The 24134-nt window shown below is 34.0% G+C and overlaps 1 protein-coding gene across 4 annotated transcripts in view; it reads right to left on the reverse strand.

Moving 5' to 3' along the window:
• faf (ubiquitin carboxyl-terminal hydrolase-like faf) overlaps positions 1-24134 on the reverse strand; it is a 1099079-nt gene that overhangs the window by 936801 nt on the left and 138144 nt on the right. For all 4 annotated transcript variants that reach the window (XM_090401226.1, XM_090401227.1, XM_090401224.1 and 1 more), the window contains 2 exons: positions 12428-12533; positions 12207-12322 (listed from right to left, as the gene is read on the reverse strand). In XM_090401226.1, the coding sequence (XP_090257352.1) occupies positions 12207-12322; positions 12428-12533 (222 nt within the window). The remainder of the gene's footprint in view (positions 1-12206; positions 12323-12427; positions 12534-24134) is intronic.

Consider the following 24134-nt stretch of genomic DNA (forward strand, 5'->3'; position numbering starts at 1 on the left):
AAGCAGTGGTGTGTTTCAATTCCAAATTCAGAACATTTTTCAAGAAGCATATAATGAAAATCTAGTCATTTGTATCAACTTGTAGATACAAATCTTCCTTGATGGAATCCAACATTAATAATCACCAAATGATCAGATATATTACTAAATCACTTAAGGAATTGAACAACGTAGATACGAATATAAATTAAATTTCTTAGAGGACATTAATGAAGCTATTCGTACCTTTGAAGATGAGCTTTCGTGCACTTTAAATCACGAACTTTGGTCAATTTTACATGACATCTCGTGTACCGCTGCAGACAAAGAATTTGAAAAAATACGAGGCCGACAGATGAAAAAATTCAAAAAATTAAAAAGAACTCTACCGTCAATCCAAAACTTGCTACCAACACCGTAATCAACCTTTCTTCAGTCACCCTAAAGCCTGAAGCATTCAACGCGCTTTCACATGGCCACAACTTCGCCACTGCTCCCAGAAAAATACCTAGTGAGGATATTATGATCCAAATCAAACACGGAATCCGCCACCTTCCACATCAAATCGCCAGCAGTGTAAGACTGGATGTAGCTTGTGTCATCTCCAAAGCAAGACCACCAAAAACCAACATATCCAACAAGGAATATAAAGCTCTACAGGAAATGAGGAATAATAAAGAATTAGTTATCACCAAAGCGGATAAGGGAAATGCAACTGTAGTACTTAACCAAAAGGACTACACAGGTAAGCTTAATGCTCTTCTATTAGATCGGGCTACTTACCTCCTAATCGAATACAATCCCACCAACTCACAAATTAGAAAACTTCACAGACTCCTCAAGAAGATCACTTCTTGGCCTGTAGAAGTTACCAACAGATTAAAGCCGTTTAACTCTACCCCCCCCCCCCTGTATTTACGGACTCCCAAAAATACATAAAGAAATGTGCCATTATCCTATAGTGGATGGCATTGATGGCATAGATACGCCATGATACCTTCGAATTCTGCAAAGGCTTTTGACAGAATGCAGCATGGAACTGTTGCATAAATTGGAGAATATGGGATTGTATTATAAACAATTGGCACGTATAAGAAGATGGCTGACTGACATATTAAAAAGTCATACAATGCACCAGCTATGTAATATGGTATGGAAAGAAGGGAAAATGCCAGAGGAGTGGGTGAAATCAATATTAGTAACATTATACAAGAAAGGAAATAAGCTAGAGTATAAAAATTATAGAACAATTGCCTTGATAAGTCACCTTGGTAAAGTGATGATGATCATATTGACAGAAAGATTGAGAACACAATTGGAAGCATGCCTTGAAGACGAGCAAGCAGGATTTAGGAAGGATAGCACTACAATTCAACAGATTTTGATGATGAGGTTAATAGCAGAAAGCTAGGAGAAAAAACAAAAACATATATACTTGCTTTGTTGATTTTCGGAAAGCATTTGAAGAAAGTGACATTAGCAGTTCTGGAATCCTATGGAATTGATAAAAAACGAATAGCTATATTAAAAGATGTTTATCAGAATGCAGTTGCAGCAGTTAGAATAGGTGATGATTTGGGGAAATGGTTTAAAACAAGTAGAGGTACTAGACACGGAGACCCAATATCACCAAGCATTTTCATCGCACATTTAGAAAGAGCAATGGACAAATTGAAGGAAGATGCCAAAGGAATATCTGTACACGGAATGAGAATTAACAATCTGAGATTTGCAAATGACATTGTTATTACTGAAGAAGACGAAAGAGAACTACAAAAAACACTGAAACCGTTAAATGAAGAAGGGGAGAGATTTGGAGGTGTTATGAACTTGGAAAAAACAAAGACAATGGTATTTGGTGAGAAGAACATGAAACAAAAGATACAAGTGGATGGAACTGATATAGAAAATGTAGAACAATTCACATATTTGGGAAGTAAACTGACATATGACTTGGACTGTAAAAAAGAAATAAAGATCAGGATTGCAAAGGGAAGCACAAATCTGAAGGTCATGGATAACATCTGGAAAAGTAAAGTGATCAGTCTGCAAACAAAACTAAGAGTACTGGAAACATGCATCTTCAGCGGTGTACTGTACGGATCTGAAACGTGGGTAATAAATAAGGAATCAAGAAAAAAAATTTTGGCATTTGAAAGAACTTGTTACAGGAAGATTCTAAGAATAGGATGGGTACAGAAAATCACCAATGAAGAGCTCTATCAGAAGATACAACCAAAACAGAATCTAATGCAGAAGATTATAAAACAGAAGCTGCAATTATTTGGACACATCTATAGAATGAGTGAGGACCAAAAGATAAAGACATTTATATTTGGTATTTTGGATGGTTTAAACAGAGGAGGTAGACCATACAGAGAATGGATAGACGATATAAAAGACTGGTGTAGAATGGGTGTACAAAAACTGTGACACTGTGCACTGGACAAAGAAAGGTGGAAGAAGATAGTAAAACAGGCATCAGACATCAACGGGCAGTGAACCCATGGTTCGTGATGATGATGAAAATGGATAGAACCCTAAAGAAAAGACTAATAAAATGTCATGTATGGAGTGTTGTCCTCTATGCAGCTGAAACTTGGACATTGAAGAAAGAAGAAATTAAAATTTTTTTGGAAAGCTTTGAGATGTGGATTTGGAGAAGGATGGAAAAAATCAAACAGACAGATAAAATAACTAATGAAGAGGTCTTAAAAAGAGTAGAAGAAGAAAGAAGTCTGTTAAGGAGGATAAAAAGAAGAAAGGAAAACTGGATCGGACATATTGTGAGAGGGAATGGAATCATCAGAGCCATCGAAGGAAAAATAGACGGATACAGACCCAGAGGAAGAGTAAGGAAAACAATGCTAGATGACATGCTGAATGGATTCAGGTACATAACTTTAAAAGAGAAGGTTTAGAACAGAAGAGAGTGGAAGGAAAGTTTTTGCTAATAAGAGAAGAACCTGCTAAATTGCAGAATACTCAAGAAAACTGAGATGTTCTTCTGGCTTTCATTACAGAAAAATATTTTATGGTATCTTCTAAATTGCTACATATTTCATTTTCTATACTTAATATGGATAAATTTTTTTAATCTTTCTTGTGACATACTCGATCTTAAGTGATCTTTTATTAATTTTAATTTTGAAAAGGATCTTACTCCAGAAGCAACTGTTAAAGGTATTGTTAAAAAAACATGTAAATCTATTACCAAATTTGGAAATAACGTTGTTAAATTATTTTCAAATATAAATTGCAAAATATCTAAACATGTCATTTGTGGTTTTAAATAATCTTTAATAGTATCTAATTCATTGCATAAATCTAGGGCATTTATATCAGTTTCTTTTCTGGTGTCATTAGATAATTTATTTTGTAGATCTAGACAATATTTCATTCTTGTTTCTTTCAGAATGTTTGATAAACTGGGGATGTCACAAAGAAAGCCAAAATTATTGTTACGTAATTTCAATAGTTCAAATCTTTCGTTAATTTAAAAAATTTTATTTCAATTAAACACAAAAGTTAAACTCCTTTAAATTTGTACTGTAAAAAGAAAAACAACTTTTAAGGGAGTTTAAGATTGCATATCTGCTTTTACTGCACAGTGTAGAAAGAAAATTAGCAAATTAATATTAAAACTTACCTTCTTTAATACTAACATAGATATTAACTAAAAATCATCAACTCTGTACTATGAGCACACAATTGATTATGTATATTATTAATTATTTTCGAGAAACACTACACTCTAGGTTAAGTAAGACGAAAAAATGTGGAAGAAGCTTACTCAAGTAATTTGGAATAAATGTCCAGTATGTTTACTTTCATTACGAAAACAAGAGATTCCATTATGTATTAAGCATAAAATATTTATTTTTTGTTCAGTGTTAATTACTTTATGTTTTTGTATATTTATATTACCATTCTTATTATTTATTGTATGCAGCCATTATTACATGCACCCACTGCACATTCTCTATTTTACTCCTAGAATGTTTATTCAGTGTGCTGAGAGCAGTGATTAAAGTAAGTTGTGTTGAAACTCATACCATTTATTTAACTAACCAGCGACTTAGCCCCCTCACTGAAATCTCTCGCATTCGAAGGTGACAAATATGCACAAACAGTTTAGTGTATTATTTATCCCTATTTTTTATCATTGTGTTCGATTATACCACATCTAAATTGTGACGCCTAGGTTCATTGCACCCTGGTACGGAACAGGCCTGCAGGTGACCAAATCTGTACGCAGTAGTCAAGATGTGGCCGAATCATGGCCTTATAGAGAGGGATAACAACTTCTTTATCTTTACTTGTTAGTGCATTTTTCAACATCCAAGTAATTCACTGAGCTACTTTACCAACTTTTGCAATATGCCCTCTGAACTTCAACTCTGTCCACTATTATCCCCACGTCCTTAGCCTCATCAATTTCCTGCAATCCAATACCATCAATATGATAAACCATATGCAATGTTTTCAACCTGAAGTGAAACCTTACACTTTGCAAGATTAACAGTCATAATGACTGTTAATCCTTTGCCCACAATGCCAATTTATTTAAATCATCCTGCAGGATATCTACATCACCTTTATCAACTATTGCCCTCCCCAGCTTTGCCTCATCAGTAAACAACCGAATATCTGCTCTTAAATCTTTTCCTCTGTCACTGATATAAAAATTAAATAGTAGTGGCCCTAGTACCAAATCCTGAGGTACTCCACTAGTCACCATCATTTGCCTAGATTTCACTCCACCATTACAGAAACTGGTGTCTGTCTCCAGTTTCTTTCTGTAATACTTTTCTATGTGGTATTCTGTCAAATGCCACATGAAAGGTCTGACATGTGTTGGCAAAGTCAAGCAATATCATGGTACAGCCATTATTTTTATCCAATTCTGTTGTCATTTTATTATGAAATGTGAATAAGCTGTGAATAAAATGTGAAAAAGTGCTAACAGTACATTATGGGAAGGCAGTGCATTATCCAAAGTGCTATATCACTTGGTATTCATCTGTCAGGAAATTAGCTAACCAATGGGTGTTTTCCCATTGGATCCTGTGGCTAATGTTTGCAATTTCATGTTGTGCCAGGTCAGATTTGTGAGATTTGATTAGTCAAATGTGGTCTTGATGGTCAGAGATATGTTTATTTACAGATTTCCCTGTTTGTCCATAGTAAAACAAGTTGCACAAACATGGCACTTGATATATGCCAGGTAGTATCAATGGTGAGAGTTTGTCTTTTGCAGAAAGTAGCAGGCTATGAATTTGGTTGATGGGTTTATAGGTAGCAATGAGTTGATAATTTCTTCATAATTTTTGCCACACGTTCAGAGATGCCTTGAATATACTGCATAGGTGTCCTGTAGGCTCCTTCTTGGGTTGCTGTATAGGAAAGTGATTAATTATCTTGAGTTATTCTAGGATTATATTCACTTCTTTTTCAGGTCATTATATTTATAATACATCAGTCCACCATTCATCTCAAAAATATGGCATCATAAAATCCTTAGTATTAAGATTTGCTCTTCTGAAGAATCTCTAAAACAAGAACTGGAAATTGTCAAAGAAACAACCCTTACTAAATGGATATAATCCAAGAATAACTCAAAAGATAATTAACCACTCTTCTATAGAAGAGTGGTTAATTATATCTTCTATATAAGCAACCCAGACAAGAAGAAGCCTGAGAGACACCTATATCACATATTAAAGGCATCTCTGACCCCTCCTTTATGCAAGGGAAAAATTTTGCCATCTTTTCACTCTCTTGGAACTCCACCAGAGCTGAGACTTAAACCTTTTTCTTGCAAAACCCAAGCTGATATCAAATCTAATCATATATATATATATATATATATATATATATATATATAATTAGATATATGAAGGTGTGTGGATTAGATGTATATAATCATATATACATCTAATACACACACACACGTACACAATATGTAAACTTTGCTAATACACTGCTAAATAAAGTAACTGGTTGTAAGGCAATAAACAGGTATGTTTTGTTTTATACATAAGACTTCTTCAGGTGTACAAAAGAAAAACTAAAAGAGAAAGAAACAACCAAAAATTAACAAAGTGGAAACTACTACAGGGTATATATGAACCTAATGATTTTAAATTATGTCTGACGTGTTGTAGCCTTGTAGCTGTAAGTGTTCACTTTCACATTTGCAAGTTTGGATAGCTATAGACAGTTGACTGTTGGCTTCGTCTGGGCATACCAAAAGGAACAAAACAGAACAGAAACAAGCTAAAGTATCAGGTTAAAACGTAACTGAATGCTAAATATTATCAAAATTCAAATGAAATGTTACACCAAATGCATGAGGCATGTATATTAGCAGTCACTGCTAATATACACGCCTCATGCATGTGTATTTTAGCAGTCACTGTTATACAGGTGCATTCTATAAGGCTGCAAAGTTGAACTCCAATGTTGAGTGATCTTATGAGTGTTTTCCATATGTGACTAAGGCTGCCTCTTGAACCGATCACTACTGCAGCTTCTTTGATGTTGTGAACGTTAACAACAACAGAGAAGACAATTCCGGTTTAGCTCTCCATTTTTCTAATACCAATCACAACAATGAATGGGATAAAAGTACTATGCCGTACTTAGAAGAAGACCTTCATACCCACAACATCAAAGAAGCTGCAGTAGTGATCCGTTCAAGAGGCAGCCTTAACAGAAACCAAGGGATGATCCTTGGCGACATATGAAAACACTCATAAGATCACTCAAGACATCGGAGTTCAACTTTGCAGCCAATTATAGAACGCACCTGTATAACAATGACTGCTAACATACACGCCTCATGCATTTGGTGTAATGTTTCATTTGAATTTTGATAATATTTAGCATTTGGTTATGTTTTAACCTGATGCTTTAGCTTGTTTCTGTTCTTTTTTAAGCTGTTTTGTTGCTTTTGGTATGCCCAATGAAGCCAACAGTCAATTTGGCGAAACTAGTAGGCTATATCTCTGTAAAAAATCTCCGATCAATTAAAACCCAGTTTATATGTTTCATCGTATAATATTCAGTGGTCGAAAATAACATTATCATAGGCAGGATATATTCTAATAAGTTGATACTTGGATTTATATTTATAGAGACCTTCAGGGAGTGAGAGACTCATCGAGAAAGGCCACATACCACCCACATCTGCTTCCATACTTGTTCTTAAATTCATGTGCATTACTTGCACACACAACATCTCCAATGGCAATCCATTCCAATCACATACCACTCTATGAAAGAAATATCTAGTTCACACACTTTCTTCATGGCATTCATTCTCAACTTCCAAGGATGCCCTCTTGTTCTTTTCCCACATTCCATAAAATGAAAAATTCCATTTACAGAAATCCTGTACGATCCTTTCAGAAGTTTGTAAGTCTCAATCATGATATCATTTTTAACACACTCATGTACAACTCTGTCCACTGTATCAGAATCATCACAGAAAACAGGAGACCAGACCTGAGTTCAATAGTCCAAATGAGATCTTATTAAGGCCTTGTAAAGAGGCAAAATGACTTCCTTATCTTTATATTCAAGTTTCGTTTCAGCATTGCAATTATCCTCTGAGTTGTATTTGCAATCTTTGCTATATATGACCTTTGAACTTAAACTTCCTATCTACTAAAACTCAAAGATCCTTAGCCTGATCAGTTTCTAGTAGCATAATCCCACCAATCTAATACGACACTGGATTTCTCATCACCAAAATACATAACGTTACATTACTAACATTGAACTCATAGTGGTAGCCATTTTCACATGCCCACAATTCAAGCTTATTCAAATGATTCTGCAAGCATCAAGTACTGTATATTAGGCATGTTTCCTGATTACCTTACCAATCTTTGCATCATCATCAGAAAATAGCTGTATGTCGCATGTCAAATATTTCCCAATGTCATTAATGTACAGATTGAATAACAGTGGACCAAGCACTGATCATTGTGGTATTATACAACTGGTTACCTTAAATCATGCAGACTCATATCCCCCCCCCCCCATATACCAATTTTTGATATTTGTCAATCAGCCATCCTCTTATCATGCCAATATTTTATAATCTAATCCCATATTCTCCAATTTATACAACAGTCTTCCATGCTGTATTCTGTCAAAATCCTTATCATGGTGCATCCTTTCCCCTTGTCTAATTCAATGGTAACATTATTATAGAATGCGAGTAAGTTGTTTGAACATGACCTTCCCTTAGTAAATCTATGCTGTTCATTGTATAACTTCTCTGTGAAAACATTTCTGAATGCAAGCCCTAGTCAATTTTTCCAAAATCTTCACGACTCCAGAGATACTGATACGTCAAATTCATCAGTATTTGCACTGCCTTTGTGGAATGGGATTACCATACATTCTTTCCAGTCTTGTAGACTCTTCCCTGTTCTGAGACTCAAATTATATAGCCTGGTGAAAAGAACAGTCATTTCAGATAAATGCACTTTTAGCATCTGTGCTGATATCCCATCAGTCGCTATTGCAGAATTCATATTCGGTGTGGGCAACAGTTCTAGTATCTCCTCCTCATACACCTGAGTTTCTTCAAGATGTGAGGAAGTAGCAGTGAGTGAAATGTTGCATACATCAGGTTGATAGCTTTTAGTAAAATGGACACTCATTAGAACAATCTCTTCGGCATCTGTCACTCTCACATCATCTGCTTCAGTAGTTATTCTTTTATAGTCATTCTTTCTTTTACTTACAGCATAACAATAGAATTCTTTGGAGTTATCTTTAGCTTACAGAGCCAGTTTCTTTTCATAATCAGACTTAACTTTACATACAACAGTTGTGGCTATTGGTCTCCTCCTTTCAATTTTCATAACTGACATCATCCTTATGCACACAGTATTCCTTCCAATCATCCTTTTCTTATGAATTTCTTGCTTAATAAGATTACACATTCATTTCACTCCTATCCTATTTATTCCTTGAACTCTAGGGACACATTTCAATGCTGCTTCCTTTAAGTATTTTTTAAATGCTTCCCATGCACTGTCGATATTCTTCCCACACAACAATTGATACCATGGAGAAGAACTCAGCACACTCCACAGATGGTCATAATTTCCTGCATTGTAGTTCAGTTTGTAACCTTTTGTGAATGGAACATTCATAAACTTAACACTTCTCAAATGTTTTCGTTCCAATAAGAATTACTAGGTTCAGTGCATATATTTGGATCAGAGGACTGATAATCTAGACAAGGAAATAAGTCACAGAAATCAATGTTCATCCCAATTGGCAGTTATAATGTTATAACACATGAATGAGAAATATAATACATGGATGATAGTGACTGCATGATAGTTAACCTAATGGAGAAGTCAGCAATACATTATGATCTGACTTGTGACGAGGAGAGTTACTGGGAGTATCTAGTATTCTGGTAAATATGTGAACAATTTGTGTACAATCAATGGTCGGAGAATAGTTGATGGCATTAGAATATGAAGGTGAGTTAGCTGGTCTCATATTGAGATGGCAGGGCTTTCCCCTTGTCAAAACCAGCCAGAGGTACACCCACAATTTACAGACATAATAATGTGGTATCATAGCAATAGTTGCTTCAGCCATAAATCAAAAAACAGTGGAATTAGGAAAGTGATAGAGACAACAAATCAATTCTAATTGTTGGGTTGTTCAAGTACATAATTACAGAGAACATGTGCAACTCTTGAAATCATTATGAAAGTATCTTTGATGCAGTAATATTTATAGATTAGGAATTAGGAGTTTTAAAACAGCAAAATCATGTTGGCACAATGATGGACTTGAGTCTAACTAGCCACACAGTCTTACCATCCTCCAAGGAGGATGGTAAGACTATGTAAATATATCTAGTAATAAGATGTGCATCCTGTAAACAGAAAACCTATATGTCTGAAATTCTAGCAATGAGACAATCGGGAAAGATAAAGTACAATTTTTCTCTATTTCTAATATATACCTGATATGATGATGATGGACAACACGTTTTTTTTTTTTTTTTTTTTTTTTTTTTTTTTTTTTTAAGGAAAATAATAGAGATTCAGCTCTGGAAAAAACTAAGTGACAAAAATGTCACATTTGCACCAATGATGGATACAAAGTAAGCATGGAAAAGAAATCTTCATCAAAGAATATTCAAACATGAGGCTCACTGAAAAAATAACTGAAGTCCTACCTAAGAGCAGATTTCTAACAGAAAGACTTATAAGAAATGTTGTAGCATAACTATGCTGTCCTAATATGAAAAGATCTGACACGCATGATCCCACTACAAGAAGTATTACTGTTTAACAAAGACTGTCAATTATTTTTTGTGCATAACTTTTATAATGAACCTTGCTATTACTTTAGTTAGAAGATTTGATCTGCATTGCCAATCTTTCAACATTAACACGTTTGTGTCATCATTCCATCTTTTGAATCATAAAGATGTCAACACTACACCAGATGAAAATTCTATATATAAAAAATGTTATTTTATATCAGTAATCTGTATTTATTACTCTCACCTATTATTTCAACTTACAGTAGTGAACAAATTAATCCGAACAAGCTGAATTTAAGTCAAGTTTATGGTTTGGTTTTTGTTTCAGTTCACAATAATTTCAGTTTTGGTTTTAGTTCACTAGTTTGGTTGAGTGCTGTGTGCTTTAACTGTCTCTATAATGTTTATTAATAGTGTTGTGCATTTTTAATAGTGTAAACAAGTTAACATTTGTAGTGTTTTATTCATTTTGTGTAGCTATAAAATAGATACATCTCCAAGAAAGCATTCAAAAATATGCACTCTTTCTCAGCACACATCCATGACTCAAAGACAAATTGCCAATGAGTGTGGGTGTTGGTTTGGATACTGTTAATGCGATTTTAAAGAGATTTAGGGAAGAGAGAGAGAGAGGTACATTTTAACCAGACAGAAAAGGAAAATGTGGACAAAAAAGAAAAACTACACTTACTTAAGATCATTTAATAGTTAGAAAAAGCAAAATGAATCCAAGATTGTCTGCTATAGATTTAACCAGACTTGGCAGCTAGTGGGATTAATGTTTCTACATGACAGTCTGTCAAAGATTGTTTCAAGCATGGAGGACTGCCTACAGACCAAAAAAAAAAAGTGAAAGAGTTCCTCAAAATCACATCCAATTGCTTCAGTGGCCAGGTAACTCTCCTGACATTAACCCAATAGAAAATTTGTGGGACACAGTGAAAATGAGACGTGGAAAATTAAATTGTGATACAAACTTAATACGATCCATTATAAAAGTATGGTATGGTTTCGAGATGCAAAAATAAGAAAAATGTGTTAAACGTTGGTAGAGTCCATGCCTAAGTGAATTAATGAACTTATTAAAAATAGAAAAGCACATATAAATTATTATGTAAAGTTGGAGTTTAATTTTTGTATTTATTTTCTTGCAAAATTAAAATTTTTTCTTTAAAATGTGTATTTAGATTAACATGTTCACATTACTGTTCATCTCAACTAAAACTCAGAATGACTTGGGTATTTTGTTGAGACCATAAACCACACAATTACGTGAAACTTTAGATCTTTACCACAATGACTGTACACTGTTATTCGAATTTTATCATACTGTTTCACTCAGCCAAACTCATCTTTTTTCTATTTAAATAGGACTATCTTAGATTGTTACATCTTTCTTTCTTCGAGATGGCACTATATTCTTTAGCAAATTTTTGTCACCTAGTATGAGTTCACTATTTAGATTACCAAGTGGTTTGAAATACCATGTTGGTCTCTAGACCATGATTTTCAGATTTAATCCTTGCTCATGCTACTGGATGTGCAATATCCTTTTGTAGGTGTGGTTAATATAAAATGAACAAAATAGTTTTATTCATTTTTTTATCATTGCCACTTTACAGCCTTATTGCCAGGTAATTTTTATACACTGATATGCTTAATCTCTCTCTCTCTGAAAAAAGTTTGAAAGCTCAGTTCCATGTCTTTTTTTTCACTGAAGTTTTACTATAGCACGATAGTTATTTCCATAATTTTACAAAACATATAAAGGAAAGAATTCAGTTTCATGTTATAAATTTTATTACAAAATATTTTCTATGCTTAAAATATTCTTCAAGGTATGAAAAATCTATATATCTTCTCTATTCCATTCATTCTGAATAAGTTTTACGTAATAAACTTGGCAACTCACCTTAACAGGGCTGCAATTACAGGCACAGAGAGAGACGACCCATTCTGAAACCTATCTAAAAGAATACGAAACCCTCCAAGAGTACCAAACCTGTTAACAAGATCCACCAACCAACCCTAAATTACAAAAAGGAAAAAAACCGAACTGTTAAACTGTCATCAAAAGCAACATTGAAACTGCAAGACTAAGGAAACGCATTTCAAACTATTAAATATACTTGCCTTTGGGGTCCTAATATCTATAGGGCGGGCATAGACATCTTCATCTGGAATTTGTGAGCCAGGTGGAACGGTTTCCGATGGTCGTGTACCATTATATGTATGAAATCTGAAAATCAATGAAAACATGTAATTAAAATTCTTTGTGCTAAGCAGAACTAAAAGGTTATGCTTAATAGCATAAGAAATGTGTCCCCACTGATAGGGGGCCACAATGCTAAGGTGATTAACACATTTCATATGATGAGTGTAATGCTGTAAAAAAGTTTTTTTCCCACTTTACAAGACTTTGATAAGAAGTCTTATAAAGTGGGAACCACATCTGGACTAGTGTACACAGATATGGGCATATGGGTTACAAGGTAAAAAAAAACAAGTTTCCAGGGTTTTCCTTCAGGAGGAAAACCTGGAAACTTGGGTTTTTAAGAGATCATATACAGTAGCATAGACAGAATTAAATTTTGCAGGCTTGTGGCAGGTGGATGGGTGTAGAACTAACAATATTCCTGGAATCTAACTAAGGCTATGTCAGGAAGTATCGGGTCCAAGTTCGTCTCATTGAGTATGGAGAGTATGTCGAATTGGCTATTATTAGATGTTGTTAGTGCATCCTCTGTTAATATATCCAAAGAGAGATATGATAGCATTTAGGCATGAGTAACTATACAAGATTATATTTCAATGACTCCTTGAACTTGAAATATGATAAGAACAGTTTGATTTCCATGTGTTTCACTCTTTTTAATTTTATATCTTTTTTTTTAATGCTAATTTTCATTTCTAATCTGTTACCGAACTTATTCACTTTAGTTAAAGAGATTCAATTTAGTGAAAAACTTGTATTGGATTTATCATCATCGAATTCTGCATATGAATTCATAAGAAATGTACAAGATGATATATTACTAAGTGAGTAGTTTATACTACTACTATATTCCTATCAACATTCCTCATATAAGTCCATTAGCTGAGAGGACACAATCTGATTCAAAATATCCGAATGACTCTTTGTAGTAGTGGATATGGCTATATAGATTACAACCATGGTTCATACAGGTATAAAAGGAAGCACACATTGCAATCTTCTTCATAGATAACTAAAATGAGCCATAATTAAGAGCGCAGTGACTTTCAATGTGGCATTATCATACATTATGGAAAATTATGGAGACAATTACCATGTTAGAGCAAAACTTCAGTTTAAAATAAACCAAAATGAACACTTAACGTTTTGACCTTCATATCAAGGTCATCATCTGGAGCATACACATACCGTATATTCCGGCGTACAAGTTGACCTGGTGTATAAGTCAATATTGGAATTTTTTGAGTTTGAGTTTTTATAGTATACTTGTCGTATAAGTCGACTTGAAAATTTTATTTTTCGTATTGATCAGTTGACCAATAGTGAACTAAAGTGTAATGGTTCCTTTTAAAAGAATGAAATATGATGCGAGTTTTAAGTGCAAAGTGATTTGCAAAAGAAAATACTAATTGTGTTGCGGCACATCAGTTCGGAGTAAACGAAAAACTAGTTCACAATTGGAGAAAAAATGAAACTTTAATAATGAAAATGCCAAAAAATAAGTGTGCATTATAGAAAGGAATTTGCAAGTGGCCTATTCTGGAAAATAATGTTGCGGATGGGGTTCAAGAAAATCGCCAAAATGGACTCATTATAACGAGAAATAATATTCGTTTATTTGCTTTGAAGTGGGGCAAAGCAAATAAAAAGGACAGCGAAAAGCTAATAGTGAGTTGGTTTATGGAAAGGAAAAATTTAGTGCTTCGACTAAAAACGAAAATTGCACAGAAGCTGCCAAAGGATTTGGATGATAAGTGATTAAGTTTTCAAAGATTTTTAATTGCTAAAAGAAAGCAAAAATTTGAGACAATATTTCCTATTGTCTCAAATAGGAAATATGGATGAAACTCCAGTTATGTTTGACATGATCGGGAATAGTAGAAATGAAAGGAAGTAAAACTATTTCTTTAAAAACAACTGGACATGAAAAAAGCCGTTTCACAGTTGTACTTGCTTGTATGGCTGATGGTACTAAATTAAAACCTATGATAATTTTTAAAAGAAAAACAATGCCAAAGATCAAAATTCCAAGTAACGTTTTTGTCCATGTTCATGAGAATGTTGGATGGACGAAGCAGGAGTTAAGCTATGGATAAAAAATATTTGGAATACATGACAAGGTGCATTAACGGAGAGCACAGAATCTTTATTAAGAGAGAATAATACCAATATGGCAGTGATTCCAAGTGGGTTAACTTCACTAGTGCAACAGTTGGATGTTTGTATAAACAAGTCATTTAAAGACAGTTTACGAAAACAGTGGAATGTGTGGATGCAAGAAGGAGAGAAAAGTTACACAAAAGGAGAACAAATGCGACATGTGTCTTTGGTAACTATGTGTGAATGGGTAGCGAAAGATGGGTAGCGGGATGAAATAAAACCAGATACAGTAATAAAATCTTTTAAAAAATGCTAAATCTAACAAATTAGATGGCTCGGAAGATGATTTTGTTTACAATGATAACGAAATTGATGCCAAGTCTGATGGAGAAAATGAATACAATTTATATGACGATATACCAGAAGAAATTACAGAACCAGAGTCCAATGAACTTTTCATGCATTCAGACAGTAAAAATTAAATTTTAATTATGTAGTTACCTACCTATTTTCTTTTGTAAATAAATAATTATATAACATGCAAATAATTTTTTCTGTAAATAAATTTGATATAAGTTGAAATATTTTTACTTATTTACCTTTTTTTGTATATTGCTAATAAATTTAACAGAGTATGATATGTACTAGTTTTTTCTTGGAAAGCAATCAATTTTTGACCCAACATATAAGTCGACCTAAAAAATGAAGTACTTTTTTTCAATGCTGAAAAGTCGACTTATACGCCGGAATATACGGTATATACAGAGAAACAAGCTGCACTACAATCTACATGGTTTGCTAAAGTTATTGACCAACTGTTACAACAAATATAGGCCTGACCTCTGGTGGGAAAAAAAAAAAAACCTTTACTACATCAAAGCTAGAGTCCAATTATTATCTATTAGGTTATAAAAGTAAATTGGGCTGGAGAGCAACATGTTTACATACATATAAATATAAATAAAAAAATTTAAATCTAAATTTAAAAAAAAAAAAAACAGTGATCATACATATAAATTTCAACCAATTGGTATTTGGATGACACATATTCAGCCTACTCAGATACTAAGTAGGCTGAATATGTGTCATCCAAATTCTTGGAATTTTTATGCCACCATTATTTTTGAGATTAGGGTTGTTAATCAGAATTTCACAGGCTTCTTTAAATTTTCTTTCATACCAGGTTTGTGTATGATGTAAAGAGAAGGTACTTTTCCAAATGATTTGGTGTAGGGTGTTGAGAGCGTGATCTGAGAGGCCTGCTTCCAAAATTGTTATATGTCTTTTTTTTTTTTTTCTTTAACATATAGGGATTGTACGTCCGGTTTCACCAATATAAAGTAAGTTAAAGATGCAATAAACTTCAGGATGTGCCAATGGGATGAGAGGAACCTTAGAGGAGTTGAATATGTTTTTTAATTTTATGAGCGGTTTAAAAGTGGCATCGAGATTATAATGGTGTAGCATTCTATTGATTTTTTCTGATAACTCTTTAATGTATGGGATGGCTATAGTTTTACTGTAATCTAGATTCATTTTTGATGAAGTTTTATGAAGAATTTTTGTTATAGCCATTATTTATAAATGTGTTGCTAATAATCTTTAATTCTTGTTTAAGAGTTTGTTGATTAGAGCAAACTGTTATAGCTCTGTTTTTAAGGGTGTTAATGACTCCAAATTCTTGCAATGGGTGGTGATATGAGTCAGCATGTATATACTGGCCAGTATATGTCGGTTTGCGGTAAACCATGAAGGACAGAATGCCTGAGGGAAGACATGTGATGTGACCAGTGTATCCAGGAACGGGAGCAAGTTCTGATTTTCAATTTCGATAGTAAATTGTATGCGTTCATGTTGTTTGTTAAGGTGGCTAAGGAATGTGTTTAAAGTTAAATAAATTACAAAAAAAATATAAAATTAATAAAAATGGGGGAGGGGGAATCCTTAGCCGTTCGCAATACAAATGTCCTATAGGTACGCTAATAACCTTTCATGTATAGGAACCACATAAAAAAATAAATAAATAAATTTTTTTTAGAAAAATTCAATGAATTTGATTGATAGTTCAAATATCCATGACAAATTCTTCTTTCCAATGAATACGCATCCCTCTCTCTCTGAAAGCGATATTTTATTAAATTATAAAAACTGTTGTAGAAAATGTACATCGCAGCAGCCCATCGTACTCTCATATGCAAGTGCAACTTTATATTTCTAAAGATAAGGGGAGAGGAAAACTGCTAATTACAATGATTGCCTGTGTTTACTTTTGATGATTTTGTAGATAACAAGTGGTGGTATAATTATAAAATAGAAATATCATTAGATATTTATATATAATTTAACTTGGCATAGAAACCAACCCATTTATGTCATGTATAATATTTTTAAAAGCAAGTGTGTGTGCGCGCGCGCGCGTGCTCTTAAATGAACCTTAAAAAACATAGGTTAGGCTTGTACCAGAAGTATTATTTGTGTTTTTCCAATATATCTACCCTAAAATAATTCTAAGTTCCCAAGCTTTTAAAATCTCACATACTACATTCACTTATCTTAGTCATAATTAAGACAAGAGAGAGATATGTAATACAAAAGAAACACTGTTTGATAAAAACAACTATACAAATATAATTATTTACATAAAATTCATTATAAAGAATTTCACAAGAGAGACACTCTCTCTCACACATTTAATTTCAGGAATAAAAAATCTAACAAACAAAACAAAGCAAACAAATATTCTTTGTAAATCTCTTCTAAGATTAATAATTTTGACTTGACAATACAATCAATTTGCTCAGTTTCCAAATGATAGCCATCTCACCGACTTAAAGTCAACATTCTTTCCAAATAAAGAACCTTGTCCTACCTCAGGACTTCAATGTAAGCAATATCAAAAAATTATCCTGCTCCAGAAAGTTAACCACAAAGAGAAAATACTTAAACTGTTGGCCTTACAATTCTCAAAACAAATCTTCATGACATGAATTCAGTTCCTTTCTTTGTCTGAATAATACAGTTTTCTCTTTACCTTCAGTATTCTGCAATATAGGCACTATCATGAAGAATCTGTTTAGAAGAAAAACACATCCTTCTTTATGACTTAAAGTCAACATTCTTTCCAAATAAAGAACCTTGTCCTACCTCAGGACTTCAATGTAAGCAATATCAAAAAATTATCCTGCTCCAGAAAGTTAACCACAAAGAGAAAATACTTAAACTGTTGGCCTTACAATTCTCAAAACAAATCTTCATGACATGAATTCAGTTCCTTTCTTTGTCTGAATAATACAGTTTTCTCTTTATCTTCAGTATTCTGCAATATAGGCACTATCATGAAGAATCTGTTTAGAAGAAAAACACATCCTTCTTTATGAAACAAAATATTCTGTCCTCAGTTTCATCTGTTAACAGGAACAAGTGCAGGTTAAATAAACACTACACCAAAACTAGTAGTGGAATTTGCTCTTTTCAAACTTGGGCTTTATTGATTAAAGATCTTTGAGATTTTTATCTTCTGGTGGTCATACACCATTTGAAAGAAATAAATACTTTTAGATAAATCCATAAGTCTCCAAATACATTCCTATAAGAGGTGGGGGGCGATCGAAGTTACTGTGTACCCTTGGAGGGTAATAATGGATGGCAATGCTGTAGCCAATGAAGTTCTAACTGAGGCTCTATTGCTGTTACCCTCCTGCCATGATCAGAGCTTTAATAGCTCAATAACAACTTATCCCTACACTGTCCTCTACAGATAACGGGGAAGATGAAAAGCATTCTTGCTTCGCCCCTTTAAGCCAGTCCTTATAAGGACTATATAATGATGAGGTTAGATACATTCCTATAATTCTTTCTCCTTTCTAAATGGAATTAATATTGTCCACCTATCTTCAACACAATGTAACAAATAACCTGTTGCTTAGCTGTTCGGATGCCTCAAAAGTCTGCGTATGTACACACCAGCTTCAAACAGTATAATTCAATGTATAAACATAACTAAATGGTATAAATTAAAGATGCCAAGAAATTATATTCTTGGTTTAATTCTTTATCCAAGTGTTAGCAAACAAAATTTGCACCTGAAGTATTTTCAGGACTGGACAACTCATATATATAAACTAATGACATTACATCACTTGCCTTAGAATCCCATAATGCAAAACACGTATCCTTATACGGACATGTATAATGCTATGCACATTATGGGAAGGGTCACTACCCAGACCGGTTTCGACCTTTATTGTGGTCTCTTCAGTGGGAGCCCAACCCAGAGGTGATACTAAGTCCTTATAGTCCTTATAAGGACTATAAGGACTTAGTATCACCTTTTCATCTTAGTATCATGCTTTTCATCTTCCCCATTATCTGTAGAGGACAGTGTAGGGATAAGGTGTTATTGAGCTATTAAAGCTCTGATCATGGCAGGAGGGTAACAGCAATAGCCAAGCCTCAGTTAGAACTTCACTGGCTACAGCATTGCCATCCATTACCCTCCAAGGGTATTGGATTGAATGAATCAATCACCGCATCTCACGGTCGATTGATTCAGAATTCTTACCTAGTCTTTTTTGGTGATACTAAGGTTGAAGTAATGCAGAAGTCATATTTCCATATACAAGTAGCCAAAAGGAGTCGCACCTTATTATTAAAATACTCTGGATTAGAGATAGTTGTTGGAAGTTTTTCAACTTGGAATCTAAGTCTCATTCATAGTAATAAATCGATGCACAAAATCAGTTTTATTCTTGTTAAAATGCTCCAAGCACTGTTCAGAGATTTTCATGTGGGTGCGTTTTTGATCTGTAGTGAGCAAGCACGGCACCCATCTTGCGCAAAAATTTTTCATTTACAATTCTTCATGCAAAATGTATCCTACACATTCTTTTGAAATGCTTATAGTCTCATCAATTTCATGCACTTTGACTCACTGGTCATCCAATACCACATCGTGCACTTGATCAATGATTTCTGGTGTTGTTACACTTTTTGGACGTCCTTCATGTGGATCATCTTCAAGGCTGGTACGGCCACATTTAAACTCGACAGCCCATTCCTTAATTGTCAAAAACGAAGGAGAAGAGTGCCCATAAACTTTTATGAACTTGGAATGAATTTCTTTTGGTGTTAAACCTTGTTTTACAAAGAATTTTATAACCGCACGATACTCAATTTTATCCATTTCAAGGTATACAGACAACGCTTTTGTTTCAGACAGCTGTATAAAACAAACTACTTGATAGAATGACTTGCAACTTCACATGGATGTACCAAAGATGTACCAACTTAGGGGAAAAAAAAAATCTTCCCAATAGTGTTGCCATCTATGGTCGAGGCTGAGAACTTTTCAGACCACCCTCGTAATTATAATGCTTAATTACATTTCCTGACAGTATGAAAAGAATACATATTACAATAATCAGGGGAATGAGTGAAGAAATATAAGAAATTATATTAATTTCCTATCAATTTTTTTTGATTCCTTAATGCACAAATCGCCTAATTTAAAAAATAAATAAATAAAATGTGGTGTATCTGAATAAAAATCATTAGATACTCCACACACACACACACACACGCACGCACATCAATCTTTTCTTTCTTGTTAGACACAAAGGACTGCCACAGTCAACTTGGCTTCTTATAAACCTGCTTATGATAGATCAGTTAATCCAATCTCCATTGTTTGCTATTCTGTAAATTGTGTTTTCTTCTGGTCGATTTGCCTGTTTTGCAGGATGCAAAACTAGCATTTCTGGGAGGAAAACACTGCATATGAGATGGGGTAAATCACCAATAAAATTTCTTCATGCCCCAGATGGAAATCGAACCTGGACATTTCCAATTGAGGAGGATCACCAATACAGAATGAGCAAATGGAAGCTTATAATATATAAACTCAAATAAGAAAACATTACTTTTGATATCACAAATATTAGTTTTACACAAAAATTCTACTAAACAACATGAAAAGCATGTCATTACATGTTAAAGAATGTGTAAAAATGTGTCTAACCAAAATGGGAGAGATGTTACAAGGCCAAGCAAGCTACCACCAAATTTACGACATGTGGAATGTGTTAAGGAACTCATCTCTTCTTCCTCAACAGAAGCTAATTCTATTTCCATTTTCCTTAATGTCAAAGGAGTATCTGAATGCATGTAGTTAGCCTCTTAATATTCAAACAGTTTTTCAACTTGCCAGCAAGATTTCTTCAGCTAAGAAAAAGCTTTCCTTTTTTGCATTTCCAAGTGTCCATACTCCTATGGTTTGTCATACTTTCCCAACATGGAAGGTTCACCACTATTCATCATGAAGAACATAAAAATTGCATCAAGTACCATGAATGAAGCATATGGCCTTTATGGAACATATTTTCTCTAAACATGAAGTGCTTTGGAAGGAAATTCTCAATAAGAGTATATTTTTTATGGAAAAATCTATGTAAGGGAGAATTATTACATCATCCTAATCTTAATAAGTCTGGGGAACAATGTTTTATCCTCTTTATTGTAAATACAGTTAATGCTCACTACAACAAATTCACTCATTATAACAAGCTGCCTATGAAGTTTTGGTTGTGATTAAGAGACAACTAAGTATTAAGAGAGGCCACCAGAGTCTGGGATTCATCAAGAGAAGCAACATATCACCCGAACCAGTTGCATACTATCTCCAAAGGGAATCCATTCCAAAGAATTATTCTATCAGAGAAAAATCTAGCTCTCAACTCATTCTTGAGTGCTCTCATTCTCAACTTCCATGGATATCCTCGTCCTCTACCAGCCCTCCATAAAATGAAAAATTCCATGTATTGGTATTCTGTATGACCCTTTCAGAAGTTTCCAAGTCTCAATCATATCAGCTCTCTTTCTTTTATTTGCTAGTGGCTGCAGTCCACAAATTCCCAATCTATCTTCATATTCTGAATTTCTTCATATTCTTCATATATCAGCTTTAACGCAAAAACCAGACCTACACACACATTAGTCCAAGCGAGATAACATTAAAGCCTTGTAGAGTCAGATGCCTTCCTTATCCTTACATGTCAAGGTTTGTTTCAGCATTGCAATTATCCTATGAGCTGTGTATATACAATCTTTGCTATATATGATGCATGAACTTCCTATCTACTAAAACTCCAAGATCTGCAGCCTGATCAGTTTCTTCTAGCATAGTCCTGACAATATAACATTGGATATTTCATTACACAAAAGTGCATATCTTTATATTTACTAATACTGAAGTGACAGCCATTTTTACATGCCCCCAATTCCAGCATATTAAAAACATTTTGCAAGTAGTATACTTCAGTTGCATTCCTGATTACCTACCTATCTTTACATCATCAGCAAATCTGAATGTCAAATGTGAAATTATTTCTGATTATTAACATAAAAACGGAAGAACTATGTATTAAGAACTGATCCAAGTGGTACATCACTGGCCTTAAGCAGACTCATATTCCACATATACCAGTTTTAATTATTTGTCAGTAGCCATCCTAGAATCCATTCTAATACTTTATAATTCAATCCCATATTCTCCAATTTATGCAACAGTCTTGTATGACATATTCTGTCAAAAGTCTTAGCAAACTCCAAAATTATCATGGTGTATCCAACCATAACAATATCATAAAATGTGACATTCCCTCAGTAAACCTATGCTGTTCTTTGCAAAGAAGATTCTGTTGAACTATGTCTGTACATGAGCTTTTACCAACTTTTACAAGATCACCACAACTCCAAAGATACTGATAAGTAGATAGGTAAGAATCAGTCTTTGCACTACCCTTGTGCAATGGGGTTATCATGCATTCTTTTCATTCCTGTGGAATGGTTCCATGTTCTGAGACTCAAATTACATAGCCTGGTCAAAGGAAGAGCAAATACAGCTGAATACCATGCTGATATCCAATCAATCTCTACTGTTGTATTCTTATTCAGTTTGTGCACTAGCTCCAGTTTCTCCTCCTTATATACACCTGGCTTTCTTTATCCAGTAAAGAGGTAGCAGTGACAGCTCAATGTCGCATACACCAAGTTGATAAATTATAGTAAAATGAACACTCAGTTGAACAATCTCTTATGAATCTTATGCTAAAAAAAAATTCACTATAGCAAACTATTCACTAAAACAAACTATTCCTGAGGTCCCTACTAGTTCACTACATCGAAAGCCACATGTTGCTCCTTGAGAGATTTTGCTCATCATAATTATTTTTTATTTTTTTATCTTTAATTTTACTTTTATAGAGTTCAGTATTAATAGACCAATGATGTCACTTTGTTGAATTTTCTGCTATGTGTGTGTGTTGCACACTTTGGTTACAATTATTTTATACTACTGAGAATGTCTATAAAATCCTATCCTAATTTATGCTCACGTGTAGACCTACACTTTTTATAGTGTAGGCATTTGGAACCAAAATCCAATGGAATAGGTTGGTTACTCTTTATTCCTGGGGGAAATAAGGAGTAAGTAAAGGTTCCCCCCAAAGATAAACTGAGAGGGGGGGGGGGAGGACCTGCTGTCTATGCCCTAGACTGGCTAACCTGGCTATGGCTGAGGAAGATCCTTGAGCTCCTCACGTTCAACGGGAATCGAACCTAGGACACTCCTTCCCCAGGCATATGGTTGCGCAGCACATAGCCACTAGGCTAACCGGGCGGACGTCTATAAAATTCCGACAAAAATTTTATGGTAGTAAATAATTTTTCACATAAGTTATCTGTATCATTTAGTTCCATTATTTCAAAACAGGATATTTCTCCTAATTTTTTGAAGACTTATTACTGGAGTAAAAATTTATCATGAAATTACTAATGATACAACGTATATAATTTATTTAAAAAAAAAAAAACCTAGATGATAGGTAACAAATTTTGCAACTTTCTTTCTTCAAACTAATCTGTAAACTACTGGAGAAGCAGCAAATAAGCTGACCTAGTTGACCAAGTGGTTAGAGAATCGACTCTCCAACCTACAGATCATGGGTTCAAATTCTGCCATGGATGTTTGTGATTGCCTTTAGATGGGAGAGGGATTTTTACCTGGTGTGAGACCACCACCACCACCACCACCCTGCTTGTTGGCAGCCTGAAGTGGCTTAAAAAATTTCCATGTTTGGTCTCTAGAGCAGGATGTCCAGACTAGGTAAAAAATAAATAAAAATAAAATTATAAAATTAATAAAAAATAAAGATAAAAAATCTTTAACCAATCTAAGGTAGTAATATACCATAGACTTTATAACTTTCATGAGTGGGAATCACATAAAAATAAAAAAAATAAGAACTGCAATAATATATAAAATGAGGTAATATTTAATGAGACTGAATTGCAATGCGTGCCTTAATGTGATAAGCCTCCATAGCTCAGTCAATATAGACAAAGCCCTTTGGTTGGAAAAACCTGGGTTGAAATCCCATCCAGGACACAAAGAGCCTTTTTCAGGGCTTATCAATTGTAGGTGAGTTAGCCAGTCTCATAAAGAAGTAGGGGAAGTGTTCCAAAAGAAAG

This window comes from Typopeltis vanoorti, chromosome 12 (genome assembly GCF_054136105.1).
Source record: "Typopeltis vanoorti isolate ZY-2024b chromosome 12, IOZ_Tvanoo_1.0, whole genome shotgun sequence".
In the NCBI taxonomy this organism is placed as follows: domain Eukaryota; kingdom Metazoa; phylum Arthropoda; class Arachnida; order Uropygi; family Thelyphonidae; genus Typopeltis; species Typopeltis vanoorti.